Source organism: Paralichthys olivaceus, chromosome 18 (genome assembly GCF_024713975.1).
Source record: "Paralichthys olivaceus isolate ysfri-2021 chromosome 18, ASM2471397v2, whole genome shotgun sequence".
NCBI classification, from domain to species: Eukaryota; Metazoa; Chordata; class Actinopteri; order Pleuronectiformes; family Paralichthyidae; genus Paralichthys; species Paralichthys olivaceus.
Window position 1 is genome coordinate 13,806,585 of NC_091110.1, and position 19,296 is coordinate 13,825,880.

Consider the following 19,296-nt stretch of genomic DNA (forward strand, 5'->3'; position numbering starts at 1 on the left):
TCAATCAAGCTGCATAAAACACACACACTCATAGATATCAGTCCTCTAAATGTGACTTTTTTCATCTAGATCCATGAATTATTCCCTGGGAAAATTAGGGATGATGCCAAACGATTCCCAATCTCCCAGTTCAAAATGCACAGACCCAGATACTTCACTGAAGTAAGAGTGTTAATAACACAGTGTAAGAAACTGAATTGCAAACAAGAGTCTTGTTTTAAAATTAAATTCACTTCAATAATTACTGTATGCTCATGCTATAGCAAAGCATTATATATATTAAACTGCAATGTAACTAGTAAGATTTCACCCTCACACATTCAAAGTTGTGTGTGTGTGTGTGTCCTCTCCATGTAATTGTGATTAACTGGCTGAACCATCATGGTCCAGGGCCTCAGCCATATGTTCTCTTGGGCCCTCTCTTGGATCAAACCCTCCCTCTGCTGGTCAGCCTCTGTAATGCATTTAAAACTAAATGAAGTGGTCCCACTCAACATTTCACCATCTCAGACAAATCAAACTAATCCAGCAATCAAACATGCTTCTTATAAATTATATTTCATTGCATTAAATACAGTGCATTTTCTTAGTGTGGATGAAACCGCAATCACTTCAAGCTAAATATGAATTATTTATGTGTGGACTAAACATTTAATATTGACTATATACTATATACTATATTTATATATATATATGATATAGTATGTTACATAATAATAATTACAATAATAATAATAATGATCACCATTCCTACCATCACTACTGCTACAACTCCTCCTCCTCCTCCTCCTCCTCCTACTACTACTACTAATAATAATCATGATATAAAGATCTTTGAATCTTAAATAAGGAGCAAAGATCTTCAGTACATTTTCAGACAAAAACTAAAATGTGCCATTTTTTTTTTAGGAAAAAAAAAGATATGGTAATAATCATCAAATGATAATCATCATGATGCTACCATCACTACCATTAGTAACTACTATAACTACTACCACCAAGAATGATATTCATAATAATGATGATGATATAAGGACTTTTGAATCTTGAATCGATCTTATTTCGATCGTTTTTATTTTTAAAACCTATGTGCAATTTTTTTGGTCGTTGTATTTTTCATTTTTCATTAAAAAAAAAGAAGGCCCATGAGAGCATGATAATAAAAATGATAATAATCTTTATGTGTAGTTTGTTGAGTGTGTAAACGCGTCCTCCCTCTGCAGGACATGTCTCCAGTGTCTCACAGGTTCATAACAGTTTGAAAAAGTTTCGTCTTTGGGTTAAAAACTTTTTTCTGGGGCCTCGGGGCGTAAAGCGGAAGTTGTGAGTGAACCTCTCGGCTGACTTCGTGTTACTTCGTGAAAAACGAGTGTGTTCGCTCAGTCAGAAGGTGGAGTTGAGATTTTTTTGGGGAGAGCCCAGATTTCTCTCCCTCTTCTTCCTGGGACCTTCGCTGCTGACGCGTCCAGTGCGGAGCCGCCGTGTGAGTCCTGTGCGCCTCCGCCACCATGACCCCGCTCCTGCTGGCGTTAGCGGCCCTGCTCCTCCAGGCAGACTCCTACTTCTCCGAGGAAAAGTATCCGGAGGAGTCGAAGGTGCAGCCTCCCACCGTGGTGATCGCGATCATAGCCCGCAACACCGCTCACTCCCTGCCCTACTACCTCGGAGCCCTGGAGAGACTCAACTACCCCAAAGAGCGCATCTCCGTGTGGTGGGTTTGCTTCCGTGTCCCCCTGCTCGGGTCTCCCCTGCTTATTTAATCCCTCTGCTGCAGCCGTTCAAAAGGTCAACGGCATTTAAATGAGTCTGTGAATGCAGCAGCCTTCGTTCTTCTCCCCCTCCTCCTTTCTTTCTTTCTTTCTTCTCCCCCCTATGCCTCTCTCAGTCCAGGCTGTCTTTCTCCCCCTCTCTCTCTCTGCCACATTCATTTCCTTCTGTGGGTTTCATGGGTTCGTGTTCTGCAGAGGTTGTTTCAGCTCAAAATCAAGATCGAACCCCTCAAACTGAGCTGTCCTCCTGTTGTGTACATGGCTGGAGGTGATGTGTCACGGAGTGTCCCTCATTTCAATGCAGCTCTGCTTGTAAATCCTCAAACAAACAAACAAACCATGGAACACACCACCACTGCACATCTGACCATGAAACCCCTCTACACACTCTTGTTCTCCGGCTTTCCCTTAGATCCAGAGCCTTGTTTTACCAGATTGTTCCACTCAGTTGATTTATGCCACTGCTCTGTTTTAATCCTGATTCCATCCTGTTTTGTGTTATTTCCTTTTTATTGTTTGTGGATTTGCTTTTCTGGTCTTTAATTACTTTATGTTTATTCTGCACGTCTTATTGTTTCGTATCTTTTACTTGATTTTGTTTATTCATTTGATCTATTTTTAATAGATTTTTCAAAAGCGCTCTGAGATGCATTATGTATGAGAAGTGCTTTATAAATAGTGTTATTATTATTAAGGTTTAATTTGTCAAAACATGAAGTGATGTCATCACTTGAAATGATCCATGATGTGGTAACATGATTACTCATAAATGTGATAATGGTTCTGTAGGTGATATGTTCATATCCATTTCCACTAGAGGCAGGAATCTGAGAAAATATCACAACTTGAATTTACGTTGAAATATTAAAGTCAGGATAAAGTGACATTTCTAAAAGAATATGAATTAAAAAAGAGATTAATAATCTTTTATAATCCAGAAAAATACTTGCTTACTTACAAATGCAATATACAATATACAATATAATGTTCAAAATGTTATTTATCACAGAGTCGTTCTGCTAAATGATTTTTGAATTGACATTCTAGTCTTAGAATACCACGCAACAAACATGATGGCAAAATCTCAGTATTGTTTCATGGCTCTGAATCATCTACCGGTTTATTTCTCTTTATATTTCTTGATGTCGTATGAGGTGAAAATCCTCCATATATGTCAAAGTTCTGCCCCCATCCCCTCCGTTACACCAGCACTTCACACACGTTTGTTTATTTTAACCATCTGCTCTCTGTGTCCTCAGGGCGGCCACGGATCACAACTCTGACAACACCACAGCCATGTTGAAAGAGTGGCTCACCTTCACACAGAAGTTTTACCATTATGTCGAGTGGAGACCCATGGATCAGCCCACGTGAGTATTTATGTGTTGAACTTTTCTTACAATACTGATCCTGCAGCTCAACAAGCAAAAGACATCTGCGTAGATGCATTGATATGAAGGAGGAGAAAGTAATAAGCTTGGTGCCTCTCTTTTATTTCACCAGGACTCTAATGAAAGATTCCCTCAAGTGTCATACACATAGTAATGAAATAAATTAAGCCCCTTGCTAATGGTGCAGCTCAGAGCTGTACTTGAAGCTTCCTTCTCGCTCATTCAGGATTTTTATCCTACATGCACGGGGAAAATTTATTAGCTGACACTTTGATAGCCTCGCACTCTGTAGATCAGCCTCGGTGGGGTCGCTCTATTTTGTCTTTGCATAATGAGGAATGATGCCGCACGCTGCTGCTTGTCCGGACGCGTCTGCCTGTGCGGACACCTGTCTGAGCCCAGGAGGCCATTAGTGGGAATAATTTGTGTTTGCATGTCAATGATAAAGTCTGGACTCCTGGAAAACCTCTAGTCCAACAAATTACAACAAATCAGTACAACAGAAAAGAATGATTATATATATGTGTGTGGGCGGCTGTGGCTGGTAGAGAGTCGTCCTTTAAACAGCAGGTTGGTGGTTTGATGGTTTGGTGCTGCGACCGACAGTGTATGAATGTTGTGTGATAGGAAAAAGTGCTGTATATGAAACGGGTGTAAACAGGTGAATACAATTTGTGCTGTAAAGCACTGTGAGTGGTGGATAAGACTGCGAAAGCTCTAGATGGTACATATATTGTGTTTCTGTGTGTCTCAGGTCCTATGCAGGAGAGCTGGGTCCTAAGCACTGGCCCAACAGCAGATACGAGTATGTGATGAAGCTGAAGCAAGCAGCACTGAACTTCGCCCGGAAACGCTGGGCCGACTACATCCTGGTACTTGATAGAATAATTAATAATTCATATGGTACATTATGGTTGGATTTGTTTCCTCCTTTGCTGCCGTTATATACAATCTCTCTCCTGTTTCTTTTGTTTCCTCCGTCTCTTTGCGTCTCTGCGTCAGTACGTTGACACTGACAATATCCTCACCAACCCAGAAACACTCAACCTGATGATCGCAGAAAACAAGTCTGTCATCGCTCCCATGTTAGACTCTCAGGGAGCCTACTCCAACTACTGGTGCGGCATCACTCCGCAGGTCAGTGTGAATAAATCGGAAAGTAAAAATTTAAGAAAAAGTTGGACGCATGGACACGAGTTAATTTACATTCAGAGTTATCATACTGCACCTATTCAGGGATACTATCGTCGAACAGCCGAGTATTTCCCCACCCGTCACCGTCACAGACTGGGCTGCTTCCCGGTGCCCATGGTCCACTCCACTGTGCTGCTGGATCTAAGGAAGGAGGGCATGAAGAACCTGGCTTTCTTCCCTCCTCACGAGGACTACTCCTGGCCCTACGACGACATCATCGTGTTCGCCTTCTCCTGTCGAGCTGAAGGTTCGCTGCTTCGTTTATGTTTTTTCATTCTGTTCAATGTGTCCAAGTGGGAAAACAAGGATTTGACACAGTAATTGTCTCATCTTTTCTTCATTTTGTGTGTGTTGATCCCCAGAGATACAGATGTACCTGTGCAACAAGGAGCGCTACGGCTATCTGAACGTCCCGGCCAAACCTCACCATACCCTGGAGGATGATCGCCTCAACTTTGTTCACATCCACCTTGAGTCCATGAGTAAGAACAGACTGAATTCACTACTTTTTTATATTCATAAACCATCTTATGTACAAGAAACTATTCGTAATCCTTGTCTCGTTTCCACGTGTTTGTCTTGTGTCGCTTTAGCTTTATTTAAATTTTGATTTTCTTGTCTTCTAACTCATGAACCCTCTTTGTCAAATAGTTGACGGTCCTCCCATGCGCCAGTCTCGCTATGTCCACATGTTCCCCAAACAGAGAGACCTCATGGGTTTTGATGAGGTAAAAGATATTTTCAACTGGACTTACAAAAATACAATGTTCTCCTCTTTTCTTAATATTATCAATTAAAATCCTGCAATTAAACCTTTTGATCAAATATATTTTTACTCACTAGTATGGACTGATGTGAGCATGTGAGGAGTTTTAGCTGCATCCAGTGTGAGGATGCTGATAGAAGTGGAAGTGAAAAGTTGTCCCTGGATGAGTGGAGTTTATAAAAGAACAGTGGACTTGCAGTTTATAGAGTTAAATGTCCATTTGTCGTCCTCGTCTCAGATATATCTGATAAACCTGCGGCGCCGTCAGGACCGCAGAGACCGGATGTTGTTCTCTCTGAACGAGCTGGAGATCGATGTGAAGGTGGTGGATGCTGTGGATGGAAAGTAAGTGCAGCACTAAATACAGTGACGACGCTGAACTGGCTTCACTGGAAAGTGTGTTTGGAGTGTTTCCATGAGAAAAAGAGAAAAATCAAAGCAGATACTGAGAGAAAATGAAATTCACCACAGGAATATTGTTTTTCCTGTAGGTTCATGGATCCTTTATCTTTTCCACCATGATTAATATAACATCGTGTGCGTGTGTGTGTGTGTGTGTGTGTGTGTGTGTGTGTGTGTGTGTGTGTGTGTGTGTGCAGTGCACTGAACAGCAGTGACATTAAGATCCTGGGTGTTGACTTGCTACCGGGCTACTACGACCCGTTCTCTGGACGCACCCTGACTAAAGGAGAGGTGGGCTGCTTCCTCAGCCACTACTTCATCTGGAAGGAGGTGAGCGGACACACACGGTACACATGGGGGTCTTTATGGACACGGCCGACCGCTGTGTGTAGTGAACAATAAAATGAATGGGACAAATAATTGGATTCTTTTGTCGGGATAGGGTGTAGTAAGATTATATGGGCAGATTGATTTTTTTTTATTTTTTATGGCATTCATTGCCATCCTTGACATTTTTAGTTTAATTTCAAGAACCAATACTAAGATTTTGCCAAGTAGATGATAGGCGATTTTATTTTAGTATATTTGCTAATTACTAAATAAATATGGATCCTAAAATTAAACCTGACAGGACATGATGTGGTTTTTTTTTCTCCGCTCATCTCAGATGGTGGACGAGCAGATGGATAAAGCGCTCGTCTTAGAAGACGATGTCCGTTTCCAGGCCAACTTCAAACGACGGGTCCTCAGACTATTGGAGGAGGTGCAGCAGGTGGAACTCGACTGGGACATCATGTAAGGCGTCCTTTACTCCCCTGTTCTAAGACGGATAACATCAGGTTTATATAAAGTATCCTCAGAGGAAAGTTGTGTGAGAGAGCCAGAAGAAAAATCCAAGTTCAGAGAAGCAAAACAGATCACTCATAGCTTATTTAAAGGTATACTTTGAAATTCTCAGCATTATATTGTCTAAAAACAACTGTGTAGTATATTTAACTGAGTTGTGTATTTATATTTATCCAGTTTTAAGCCACACTTTTACTATAAATCTTTTTTGGGCTGTTTTAACTCTGTTAACTCGGACAAACTCTGAAGGGATCCAAACTGGGAGAAGCTGAGTGCATTGAAGGCCATGGTGATTGAGACAACAAACTCCCTCTCCTGTTATTCTTAGTGGCAGAAAAATACACACTGTGTGTTAATACAGACTTAAACAGTCTTGTTCAGGCATGTATTTGTTTTTTAGTTTCTCGGATTGAGACATGATGAAAATGTTTTCAAAGTATCAGCAGGAAGCGGGAAGTGCACCAGATTGTTGTTTGTGTGTATTTTTGTTTCCATAACTTTCTTAAAATAGTCACGACACATGAGCAGAACAAATGCTGCAAATAAAAAGTTGCCAGCACATTCAGTGTGTGCATCACTCCTTCATCTTCTTCTTTACCCTCCGTCTTTCTGCTGCAGATACTTTGGCAGGAAACAGGTGAATCCTGGGAACGAGAAGGAGGTGGAGAACGTTCGTAACCTGGTGTACGCCGACTACTCGTACTGGACTCTGTCTTATGCCATCTCTCTGCAAGGAGCCCAGAAACTGCTCAACGCTGAACCGCTTTCCAAGATGCTGCCTGTGGATGAGTTCCTCCCCATCATGTATGACAAGCATCCCAAGTATGTATGACAACAGAACGGATGCCACTGGCAGGAACCTGCTCATTTCTTGTACTGATGCATGCACACCTCCTAACTTTCTTATCTTGTTTTAGTAACTCATGTTCTTCTCAGGCAAACCTTGTCTCTCAGCCGCCTCCTCTGCCCCCAGACATATAAAGTTAAAAACAATTCCTGCAAACGTTCCCTATAGCTGCCTAAACTTGTATGCACGCTATATATTTAACCTTTTAATGAGGAATAGATTAAAGAGCTATAGTGAAGTCTGTGGTTTCTTTGAGAGGACGGCCACAATCTCTATTCTTGTCAGTTTATTATGCAGCACTTTCCAAGATAGACAAAGAAACCACATTTCAAAATAAATCTCTTTCAGAACATTTTTCTTTTTATGATGTACAGGTTTCTTGGCTGCATCTCTCTCTGTGAGTGATTGTCTTGACTTGGCCATATGGATGTTGACTTTTTTTAGCCAGTGTGGTTGCCAGACAGACGGGATTCAGATGTGCTTGTGGCAGACTTGTGCTGAAAGATAAAAAATATATGGATGTTTAGCCATGCTGGATGGATTCTGAAAAATACTTGATCCATACATTCATGTCCCCATCTTTGTGAATTTCAATAACTTAAACACCATCAGGTCAAACTTTTGATTTGTCTAAAACTTTTTATGATGATAGACTGTAAATAAAGAAGGACGACATGACAGCTCCTCAAAAGTGAAGCCAAACCCGCTTCATCACCTCCTGGTGTCTGGCTGCAGTATAGATCATACACCCCGCCTCCTCCATGGAACTGATTCGTCATTGGTTGAGCGTGTGTATTGGCAGGGCCTTGCTCGCTCTGAGAGTCTCGGTCGTTTCCCATCATGCCACAGTGATGACGGAGCAGAGTAAATGAGACGCATATGAGGTGCTGCAGACTGTAAGAGATGAAATGGACCCAGGGCTGTGGGGCCGGCAGAACGGAGTGTTTTGCAGTGACGACATTCTTCATCATGTGTGGAAAACTGGCTTCAAACCAACCCTCTCTCTTTTCTGTCTCTTCCTCCCTCTCTCACCTCTGTGATTCAAATTCAATATGCTTGACTGGTCTGCTAAGAATGCACGGTCGGTTCTGCTGACGTCCTTCATGCTCAAAGTTACCAATCAGCCAAATGCATGTATTTTAAATGAGGTCCAAAATAATATTAGGGATTAACAGTGAATTGTAGGTAAAAGTGCACAAATAGTAAATCTGTGACGCAATTTTACAAACTGTTATTAGGATTTATAGTCTCAAATGAAATCCATGTGATCTCTAACGACTGTCCTCTCTCCGCAGTGATGCCTACAAGTCCCACTTCCCCAACAGAAACTTACAAGCCTTCAGTACACGCCCCCTCGTGGTCCAGCCGTGCCACTACGCCGGAGATCCGGACTGGGTGAGCGACACAGAGACGTCCACGCTGTGGGACGATGACTCTGTACGCACAGATTGGAGGGGCTCCCACAAGACCCTGAAAGGAGCGGCTTCGCCACCCGAGATGCTGTCAGCTGCCTACAAGGATGAACTTTAGTGCGGAGCGGACGTAGCTGTGGAGAAAGTACAGGTGAAGAGGCCACGGGGTCAGAGAGACAGATGCAGAGAGGGAGGAACTACACCCAGACTTTATTTTGAGTCGGCTCTGTGTCACACCACCGACACGCTCAGTGTCATTTCACCTGGACTTTGATTTTTCAAAGCGTGTTAGCAAGTGTATGGCACAGGAGGATTTTTTTATAATCAGATGCTTTAACTTGCACAGCAGATTTTTCTCGAACAGTCCATCCTTTTTCCATTTTTTACTTTACTCAGAAGACATTTTTAATATTCTGAGAGTTTAAACAGTTGTATGGCTAAGATTAGCATTTTTACTTGAATGTATGCCGGTGTGTTTGTGATGATGCATGTTCATAATACAAATTACAGAGCTTTTAAAACAGGAGAAGTGGTTTTAAAACGGCTTCACTGTTGATCCCAGACTGAGGCTCCAGAAGCTGCACTGCTCACAACCTCTGGCAAGTCTGGACCAAAGTCTGATACTGTCTATGCTATTATTTCTATTTTGTTATATCTGTCTGTTTACCCATTTCTCCATTTGTGCATATCTAATATTTGGGACAGTCGAATGCAAACAGAGACAGATTGATCCTGATTAATTTATCCCTTTGGCTTCAGTTTGTGAAACACATTGAATGTTTGCATTGTACAATCTAATCTTTTTAAAAATGTGTATTTTTGATATCAATTCATTCCTGGAACTGAAATAACCCTTCTGCTCTATTTTCATATTTTGCCACACAAATTGAACATCATGGTTGAGAGCTAGTGTGACGCCTGGATTACCACCCATCTTCATTTCTCACTTTTCTATTTACATTTTTCTATTTATGTAGATTGCAAAAAAAAAGGTATTTTTCAATTCTTAATAAGTAAAACCCTACATCATAATTGTACTTTTACCAACCAGAGAGAGAAGAGTATATTTCCAATATATAAGGCATTACTCTATATTTATTTTTAATCATTTTTTGAGGATTGAAATAGTGAATAACTTTGTGAAAACATTAGTGTTCTTTCCATCTGTAATATTTCGAAACAAACTAGAAACAGTAATTTTAATCTTGGCATAATGAGCTGAAAATGTCAATGGGAAAAATTAATGTCTGGTAAAATAAACAAACTAATCCAAAATATTAAATCAGTGCAGCGTGTAAAGATGTCGATGCCGATATCCAGCATTGTAAGATAGCAGCTTTGGTTCATCTGGAGTTAAACTTCACCTCTTATATTCTTGCTGAGTGCTGCTACTTTTTGGAAAGTAAGAACTACCCCACACGTATTGTAGCAGATGTCTCATGAAGCCATATTGAAACGCAGCCTATAATAACCTTGTCGTAGCATCACTTGGATCATCTTCAATCCAGGAATGTGTTGACACTCTTCTGATGTCCCTCATGGATTTAAATTACAGGGGCCGGGTACATTCATGTTTTTGCATGTACGATGATCTGGTTTCACGTGTTCGTTAGTCAGTTGGTGTGCGTGTTACTCCTCCTGCATTTGTCTTACTTTATTTATTGAGCCTTTCTGACGTGGTCGACAGACGAGTTGCTTAACTCGATGAACATGTCACCAAAGTGGAATGTCGTTTCAAGCAAAGGCCTTTTCTTTCTGTTTTTGAGCGATACATTTGTAATTAGACGTTATAAAAATGCGAGGATAAGTGTTACTTTTTAAATGTTAATAAAAATGAGATTTTGCACATTCTTTCATCATCTGAAAACAACATGTTGTACTGACCAAAGTCTGCCACAAGAGGGTGGAATATCGTATTTCATGCAAGAACCAGGAGGATGTGCTGGGAATGTTTCCTGGACACATGCAGATTTCCAAATTTATTATAAAAAACTTTTATTTTATTTTAGCCATTTATTTTGCTGACTTTATTTATCTGTATGATCCATATTTCAAATTAAAGTAATGTCAAACATTGACCTAAACTTCCTTGTTGCAAAATAACTTTGGCTTAAAGCTGTGCAGTCTGTTTGTTTGATATTTTGAGACTCTGTATTTAGCTCTTTATTGTGAAACTTGATGTAATATTTCCTTCAACTTTCAGATGGTTTCTCAAGTCAAATGCAACATCGAGAGTGAGCTGTGTGTTTAAGACCCACACATTTTACCATAAGATTTTATTTTCATGTCAGAACATTATTAACATAAGCATATGCAATTGGTGCATGATGACTCACTTTGGTCTAATCCTTATTTCCGTCTCCACAAACATTTGATATATGCACGAGGCGGACTGTAAGCACATACATTTACCCCTGAGCGTAGCACAGCTGCATGTCTGCTCATGCATCTGAGCAGATAATGTGACTTTATTTCTCTCTGGAATACTTTCTTTAAGATTAGAGTGAGTGAAACACACGCTTAAAGAACTACATGCATGTTTATGTGTACATATCATACTACACTTGAGAGGCTTGTTACTTAACCACATGAAATCCAGGCCACAGAGTTCAAAGGTTGCCATAGATTCAGCTCCTGTCCAGTTTGAGGCTGTTTGAAGTGACTGGACAGAACCTGTCACAGGAGGGGACACAGACTCAGCAGCTCATTGGCTGCTGGCTTAGAGTGGAGTTAAAAGAGGTCAGTTTGGCAAGACGAGAAACTGCATATGGCTCCGAGCGTAAGGTTTCATAATGTTGAGGGTCTTCTCTTTGCACCATTTATTCCCCCTCTGCACGATCACCATATTCACACACACACACACACACACACACTACAACCATGATCCATGCTCTGTGGACCTTGAGGACTTCAGTGGTTTTAACAGCTGCTACCACACTTCCCCCAACACACACACACACACACAGTACATAGAGATTGTGCTTTTTAAAGTTTGGAGCAAATCAAATATTTTTTTTGAATGATGTTATCTCTTCCACAAAAAGATAAAGGGGTGTTTTTGTGTCCGAAATACTTTGCCCTCACTTTCCCAAAATGTCCTCACTCTCATGAGTATTACGCACACTTCATTTCACCTTACCTTTATGTTACATAGTACAAATGTGAAATTTAATACAAGTATAATATAGATTTCTATATGTGGGCCTATATAGGATCTGTTCAGACCTAACCAGCAAATAACTCTAAACAACAGTTAGATTATTAAATCCATAAAAGGTGCATGTATAGTTAAATAATTCCAACATGTGTTGAACTCTGAGATTTCAATGCATTTCCCATGTTTGAACCATTAGTATTAATTTCTGCACAGTGAGATTTAGTGGAAGGATTGAAATGTGCAGGAGTTTTATAAGGACTTGACTTCCTGCTTTGTTTCTTACAACTTCTTCTGTGACCTAATTATTACCCAGCACCTCCCTCTGCAGGAATCCCTGTGTGTACTGGTCTCAGCTGCAGTCAGCGTGAGTGTGCGTGTGAGTGGGGAGGAGGAGGAGGAGGAGTGAACACAGGAACTACCACAGCAGATCTCTGAGCTTCTTCATCTCCCACGCTGCACTTTTTAAAAAAGCTCTCCCTCTCGGCCATTTTTTCCTGCAACTCCTTCTCTGCAAACTGTTCGTCTGCCTCTCCTCCTCCTTGTATCGGGTGTGGCCGGGTCGGTGTGAGTCAGCAGGAACCGAAGGTAAAGTGTGGAGACCAAACCCGAGCTGTCATGCAAACAGACTTAACAACACGAGGACACGTCTGGTTTGTGTTAGATTGTCGTTTCGCGTGAGAGCTGAGATCACATGCTGCGTTTAATGCCACGTTGCCTCCTGCAGCTGCTCACACTGGTGTTTGTTATACTGCCGTGTGGCGTTCAAGTGCATGTGGTGGAACATGTTAGTTTGTTGTATTGTGGGTATTTTTTATTTCAGGTGTTGTGAACATGTTGTGAAAACTTTGCAGTGCAGGAGGTGTGTGTGTGATGTCACTGCACCTGATCTGGCAGTTTCCACTCTTCCTGTGAAGCTCTATGTAGTTCACTTTTTGTTAAAGGTCTAGTGTGTAAGATTCAGGTGAAAGGGATCTATTGGCAAACATTTAATGTGGAATAATCCTCATTATGTTTTCATTGTTTGTTTCATCTAAATTGTATGAATTGTAGTTTTCTTTGTAGTTTTTTAGACAAGGCCCTTTATATTCAAATACTTTACATTTACAACGAGGGGGTCCTCTCTCGCTATGTTTTTTACATTAGTCCAGACTGAACAAAGTAAACACCTTTTGAGTTTTTATGACAATTAAAGTCTTTTTCATGTTTGGAAGGAGAGGGTGAGGTGAGGGGTGTTCAGCTGCAACATGCAACTTCAACACTAGATATCACAACATTCTACACACTGAGCCGTTAAACCCTCATTTTGAACTAAATGTTTGTAAACCTTCATCTAATCCATTCAATCAATTATAATCTATTAAAAAAGAGTTGGCAGCTACTGTAGTCATTGATTAGTTGAGTCTGACTCGTCTCTGCTTCTGTTTTTATCCATTCAAAATGTAGATTGTCAGCATCTATAATGACATGTTTAATCTACGTTTGCCTTTCGTGTGGGGTTTCTCATTATAAATATCTATCTGTCATTCAGTTAAATTATTATTCTTTATGATTCAAGTTCATGATATCTGACAAAACTTAATTTAAGGTATCTTAAATTGAGTTAAAGATATGTTGAACTTGAACTATGACCAATCAGAATTAAATAGTAGCTGAAAACTGGAGTTATAGACATAAAACAAAAAAAAGTTGCACATGAAGAACATTGTGTAAGAAGACGAATAAACTGCAGGTCAGGATAAAATGCAGCTTTTGACTTTTTATCCGATTAATAATTGAGGAATCAAAAAAAGATTAATCAATTATTCAAATAGTTGCAGTCCTAGACACAGTATTCTTTACAATCTCTGGATGACACACTGCATGTCTGAGGACAGAAAGAGATAAGACGATCTGAAGTGCCAGCCGCCACCAGAATATTGTTTGTGTTCGGTGTCGGGCACACGTGACTTGTTGTTAGATAATGTCTCTGCAAACTGACGAGCATTATGCGACTCGCGGCTGAACCTTGATCTCTGTTGTCTTTCGGGTCATTGCAGGATTGTAGATCAGTGCGTGGAGCAGGTGTTTTCTGACTGGAACTGGAGTTGATCACATTATCTGACATTTCTTGAACCTTTCTACCAGATTGTATTTGAAATAAAGCTCAACTCCATTTGGTGAAAAGGTGACCTGAACTCTGGATTTAAGTGTAACATTGTCTCTGCAGCCTGTAAACAAATGTGAAATGTAATATAAGAAAAAATGCGTTTGTAAATATTTTGTAAAACACTTCTCTGCTGTGTCACACTCTGTCCCTCTGTAACATCTGACTGTCCACAGGCGACCATGGCCTTCCTTGGGAGCGCAGCTCGGCGGTTGGTGTTGGCAGCACGCCCCCCTCTCTCTCCTCTGTGCCGGACGAGTGCTCGGTCCTACAGCTCAACACCCACCCAGGAAAAAAGTGTCCCCTACGAGAAGACGCTCCAACAGAAGGATGGATCGTCCTCTGGACCCACTAAACCTCTGCCCAGGTCAGCTCAGCAGATGGACGGAAAGAGGGAGAGCTCCATAGGAGGATTTGGAGGAGGATTGTGCTCATAGTGTTGAGGAAGGAATGGATCAATATGTGGTTTTGATTATGGACCAGTTGTTGAAGGACTAATGGTCACGATGACTGAAAATATTGTAGAAGCTAGAAAGATAATTTTGAAATAATGGCACCTATGAATACAAGTAGTGATTTTAATTCAAAATAAATTCAAACACAATCATTATACTTCGGTGAAAAATACATTTAGGGAAATCAGCCTGTTCCACTGAATAACTGAAAGTAGCTTGAAGTGGTGTCGTCCTAGTCCCACCTTGAAAGTGTCCGCTCACCTGTAGTTTCTCTGTCCCCTGCCTCAGGTCAGCGGACGCGGTGGTGATCGGAGGAGGCAGCCTGGGCTGTCAGACCATCTACCACCTGGCTAAAATGGGACTGACCAATGTAGTCCTGCTGGAGAGAGACAGACTGACCGCGGGCACCACCTGGCACACTGCAGGTAACAAACTGCAGGAACAGAGTGGGAGGATAAGGTGTGAGGAGTGTGTGTGTGTACCTGAAATCATGCACGCTGAAATACATCCAAAGATTCTCTCATTATTGTAAAACGAAATGGTGGCACGGTTCAAGGTCCAGTAAAATAAATGAGTAAAGAACTGTGGGTTAGTTTGTTCACAATAAAGTCAAATAGTTTTTTCCTCCCTTTCTCTAGACTCATTCTGAATATTTCTGTCCATGGTTATGGACAGATTGTGGTTATTGTGTTTTTTACCCTGATTACAGACATGTGCATAAGCCAATTAAGTTTTTTCTCTGAATCCGGACCGGCCCTCTCCTGCTCTGGTCGTGTCCACATACTGGACCTTGTTGTTCACGTAATTCTGTACATCGGCTCATGTGTCTGTGTATTCACCAGGCCTGCTGTGGCAGCTCCGTCCCAGTGACGTTGAGGTGGAGCTCCTGGCCCACACCAGGAACGTGATCAGCAAAGACCTGGAAGAGGAGACGGGCCTCCACACCGGATGGATCCAGAATGGAGGACTCTTCATCGCCTCCAACAAGCAGAGACTGGACGAGTACAAGCGCCTCATGTCGGTATGAATGGAGATGTTTTGGCCACAGGGAGGAAAAGAGAACTGCATGGTGTGGTAAAGAGATTAGGTTCATCATGGGACACAAGTTTTTTGTTTGGTGCAAGGGTCGATTTTGATCGATCTCTGCGAACACCTAAGTCTCCCCCCTGTTGAGCAAATTATTAAAGAGGTTTTTCAGAATTGAACCAGATCTTCAACTACTGTTTCCACTCCTCAGGGCTTTAATATGTTAAGCTCATATTCTTTAAGCTCAAAATGGCTCATGACGAGAAAAGTCTTTGTTTACCTTGACTCACATGTTGCACGTTCAAAGTTCACCTGGAAAAACAAAAGGTAAAATGTCAACACCAACAACTCCCAGTTTTGTTTTCCTCAGATAGTTCACTTTGAAATGTTTTCATTTTGTAACCAGTTGCTCTTGCTAGTTACACAGAAAACTTTGACGAAGGGTTGTATTAGAGGAATGGATGTGATTTCCATTTTGATGCACACATCCACTGCTGAATCTTTGTTCTGCTTGAGATTAAAATTATTTATATTCAAGTTGTGATGTTCAGAGTCAAAGTGCGTTTCTGACTGTGATGAATGATAGAAAGATTTTAGTGGAAAATTATCTTTGCAAATTGAAATCTGTTTTTATCCGTAAATTAAATCTGCCCCTGGTGAATATGTAGCATTAACTCATCATTATATGAAAGATGACCGAGACGTGGTTACTTGAGATGAATCCATTCTTCTCAGTTAAAACCAGAAACACTGAAACGTGTCATTTCCTCTTATTTCTAGCTGGGTAAAGTTTATGGTATTGAGTCCCACGTGCTGTCACCTGCTGAGACCAAGGACCTGTATCCTCTGATGAACGTCGATGATCTGTATGGAACCCTGTATGTACCAAAAGACGGCACCATGGACCCAGCTGGCACCTGCACCACCCTGGCCAGAGCTGCCTCCGCCAGGGGAGCCAAGGTAAACTGCAGTGATATACTAACTAGTTCTCTTCTGGTTGGACCATGAATATACATCATATATTACTGTTGATGTGCACATTGTGTTAGTGAGTCAGGTGAGTTGCTGCTGTGTGTTTCTGTGTGTGTGACATAACACAGTACTGTGCAAAAATAGTGTCCTTATCTGAACAACAGAATCTATTGAAGATTGCGGTTTCAAAGAGTCCCACTATATTTCCTCTTTAACTTATAGATAGTCCATCTATTACCTTTGTGTTTATGATGGTCACAGCTTTTATGGGGCAGTTTGAGGTCCAGTCCAATAAATAAGCACAATGTGTACAGTAACTCTGAGGAAATGTATTCCAAAGTGCTTTACATGAATATTTGAGAGACAAAATGTTGGTTTTATATAAAGTATTTAAGACATGTGGTAATACTGGTAAAATGCAGCCTGGGGGATTATGTATTTTACTATCAGGCTTTTATTCATCATGGAGGCAGCTGCTGTTCAGGTTGATCAGTATTCAGGCCATAAAATAAAAAAATAACAAAGTTACCAACACGTTTTCAGTGATGTCACTTTTCATAAATCACGTAAAACCACTGAGGCCATGCGATCATTGTGTTATTATAATGTTGAAATGTTGAAGACCTCAGCCAACCCAAACTTTAGTGGTGAGCTCTTTGCTCTCAGAGAACTACTTTACATATATATTTACTGCATATTATATCAATTTACATCAGTTTATTGTATAATAATAATTTAGCTTTAGCATGATTATGATAATTGAGTACTGCAAAATTATGTCATACCACTATCACAGTAGCGTCAGAAAACTCAAGCCTACACTCACATGTTCCAATCTTTTCATTGGTGAGATTTAAAGGGTTGGAGAAGCCAAAAATACTGGATCTCCAAGCTGCATGCACATAACTCCACCCTTCTCTCTTAAAACCAGGTGATTGAGAACTGCCCTGTGACTGGAATCACCGTGCGCACAGATGACTTAGGGGTGAAGAGGGTGAAGGCGGTGGAGACCCCTCACGGGACAATTGAAACACCTTGTGTAGTGAACTGTGCAGGTGAGATATAGAGGAGATTAACTAACTAATCCTCCTAAGACGAAAAAAAATTACAGGTGACGAGGAGGTTTGGTTTAGCTTGAGATGGAAAAGAAACATTGAGCTGTGCACTGACTGGACAGTTTGTGTAATATGATGTTAAAGCAGCTCAGAGAGTCAATTTCAAATTGCTTCTCTCCTGGATGCAATGTGGTTTGATGTTTGTCTCTGTTTGTTACTTGCAGGTGTGTGGGCTACCAAGCTGGGGGAAATGGCCGGAGTCAAGGTGCCTCTCATAGCGATGCATCATGCCTATGTGGTGACGGAGAGAATTGAAGGCATACAGGTAGGACCAGCAGCCACCTGTCATATCTAAAAAAAACATTTAACCATCAAATGAACCATTGGCACAGTGTTGTGTAGTCTCCTGGTCGCACGCTGGATGTAACAATCACATGAACTTTTATCTCATGAGATAATTGTGCTGTATAATTGTAAAGATTGGACCTATTAATTATTGCTGCTTTATTTGAAATGCGCCCAGACAAATGTCTACTGTGAGATTTAAATGTTCCTTTAATTTCCCTTGGAGACAGAAATTCTGTCCTGTGTATGTATTACTTTCATGTGAACAATAGGGGGCACTATGGCCAAGGACATTTCAGACTGTGTGTGTGTGTGTGAGTGTGAGTGTGTGTGTGTGTGAGAGAGATAGAGGGTGATTGATTTGTTTTAACACATAAATGTCAGTAATGTGTATGTATTCAGGAGCATCAGTGAGGCATATGTATGCACTGCTCGTGATCCACTGTAACTCAGTGTGTGTGTGTGTTCGATTTATTGAGTGTACACATGCATGACTGTGCTCATCCTCTAGAGGCTGGTGGTTTTAGATGGGCTGTCAGAGCTTCCCTGTGTTATGTAGTTTAAGAGCAGCTTAACCAGCATTACTGCTACATCATGCACACTGACGAGCCCACACACACACACACACACACAGAACAACACACTCACACACTGGGATGCCATGAGGAGATATGTTCCCATCATGCTGTGTAACTTCAGATCAAACCTCCCATGCTGACTTCAGATCTGTGTGTGAATCCTTTAAGTTAAAGAATGTAGCAGGCTAGCTGACGGTAACCAGTGTTGGTTTTCCTCTGTGTGAGCACATGAAGGACAGAATGTACTGCAGTGCTCAGTATCGATCACATGGAGAAGGCGCCTGGCTGAGCTCCACGCAGAGCAGAGAGCAGTTTGGCTTTTATCAAATGTGGTGAGCTGTTTTTTCCAAATGTCAGCTCGTTCACTGGTATTTTGGTTTCTGTACCCAGAGCCAGTTGACTTTGGAACGAACAGCACTCACGACAGGATGAATGCAAATGGCACGACATCCTTTAGGTGTCACTTTTCATCGGACACTTATATCCCGTGATACAAGAGGGTGAAGGTTTCCTCTGTTGTGTTGTTGAAAGAAGATTTCATGGTTTGTCAGCTGCAGTTACACATACATAAAGAAACACTGAGGCTTGTTAAGGTTTGTCATGGTATGTGCCACTGGTGCTGTAGATTTGAATGGTTGTTATGTCTCGTGTTGTTTACACAGTTGTGCACACTTGCAGCTGAATACCAAATCAGAGTCTGAGTCACAGCTGCACATTATCTGCACAGTAGCCGTAAAGTAATTTCACTGCTCAATCTGCCTTTTTTACTGCATACTTTTGTACCTACTGTATATCTCACTTTAGTTCTCAATACATTTTGTATTTTTATACCGGGATCAGAGAGAATGGCATTTCACGTTTCACATATGACAGAAGTGACAATAAAGTTGACTTAGAGTGATATAATGGGAAAACCAGCTTTAAGATGATGGCACGAC

General features: G+C 41.1%; 2 protein-coding genes across 2 annotated transcripts in view; both read left to right on the forward strand.

Moving 5' to 3' along the window:
* Nucleotides 1-1,348: 1,348 nt before the first annotated feature.
* On the forward strand, nt 1,349-10,478 carry cercam (cerebral endothelial cell adhesion molecule). Its single transcript, XM_020082636.2, has 12 exons — nt 1,349-1,711; nt 3,029-3,139; nt 3,915-4,032; nt 4,163-4,297; nt 4,397-4,601; nt 4,717-4,836; nt 5,006-5,082; nt 5,359-5,465; nt 5,720-5,852; nt 6,190-6,317; nt 6,987-7,190; nt 8,511-10,478. Exons 1-12 carry the CDS (start codon nt 1,509-1,511, stop codon nt 8,743-8,745), a joined length of 1,776 nt encoding a protein of 591 aa, XP_019938195.2. The 5' UTR covers nt 1,349-1,508; the 3' UTR covers nt 8,746-10,478.
* A 1,654-nt stretch (nt 10,479-12,132) lies between these two features.
* Nucleotides 12,133-19,296, forward strand: part of sardh (sarcosine dehydrogenase) — a 32,949-nt gene continuing 25,785 nt past the window's right edge. Inside the window, exons 1-7 of the mRNA XM_069513594.1 lie at nt 12,133-12,369; nt 14,104-14,294; nt 14,671-14,807; nt 15,225-15,403; nt 16,189-16,368; nt 17,312-17,435; nt 17,660-17,760. Of these exons, the coding sequence (XP_069369695.1) occupies nt 14,110-14,294; nt 14,671-14,807; nt 15,225-15,403; nt 16,189-16,368; nt 17,312-17,435; nt 17,660-17,760 (906 nt within the window). The 5' untranslated portion in view covers nt 12,133-12,369; nt 14,104-14,109. The remainder of the gene's footprint in view (nt 12,370-14,103; nt 14,295-14,670; nt 14,808-15,224; nt 15,404-16,188; nt 16,369-17,311; nt 17,436-17,659; nt 17,761-19,296) is intronic.

Coding starts and splice junctions, on each gene's coding strand:
- cercam (XM_020082636.2), top strand. CDS start 1,509: ATGACCCCGCTCCTGCTGGCGTTAGCGGCCCTGCTCCTCCAGGCAGAC. Junction 4,602..4,716: donor CTTCTCCTGTCGAGCTGAAG/GTTCGCTGCTTC, acceptor GTTGATCCCCAG/AGATACAGATGTACCTGTGC. Junction 5,083..5,358: donor ACCTCATGGGTTTTGATGAG/GTAAAAGATATT, acceptor TCCTCGTCTCAG/ATATATCTGATAAACCTGCG.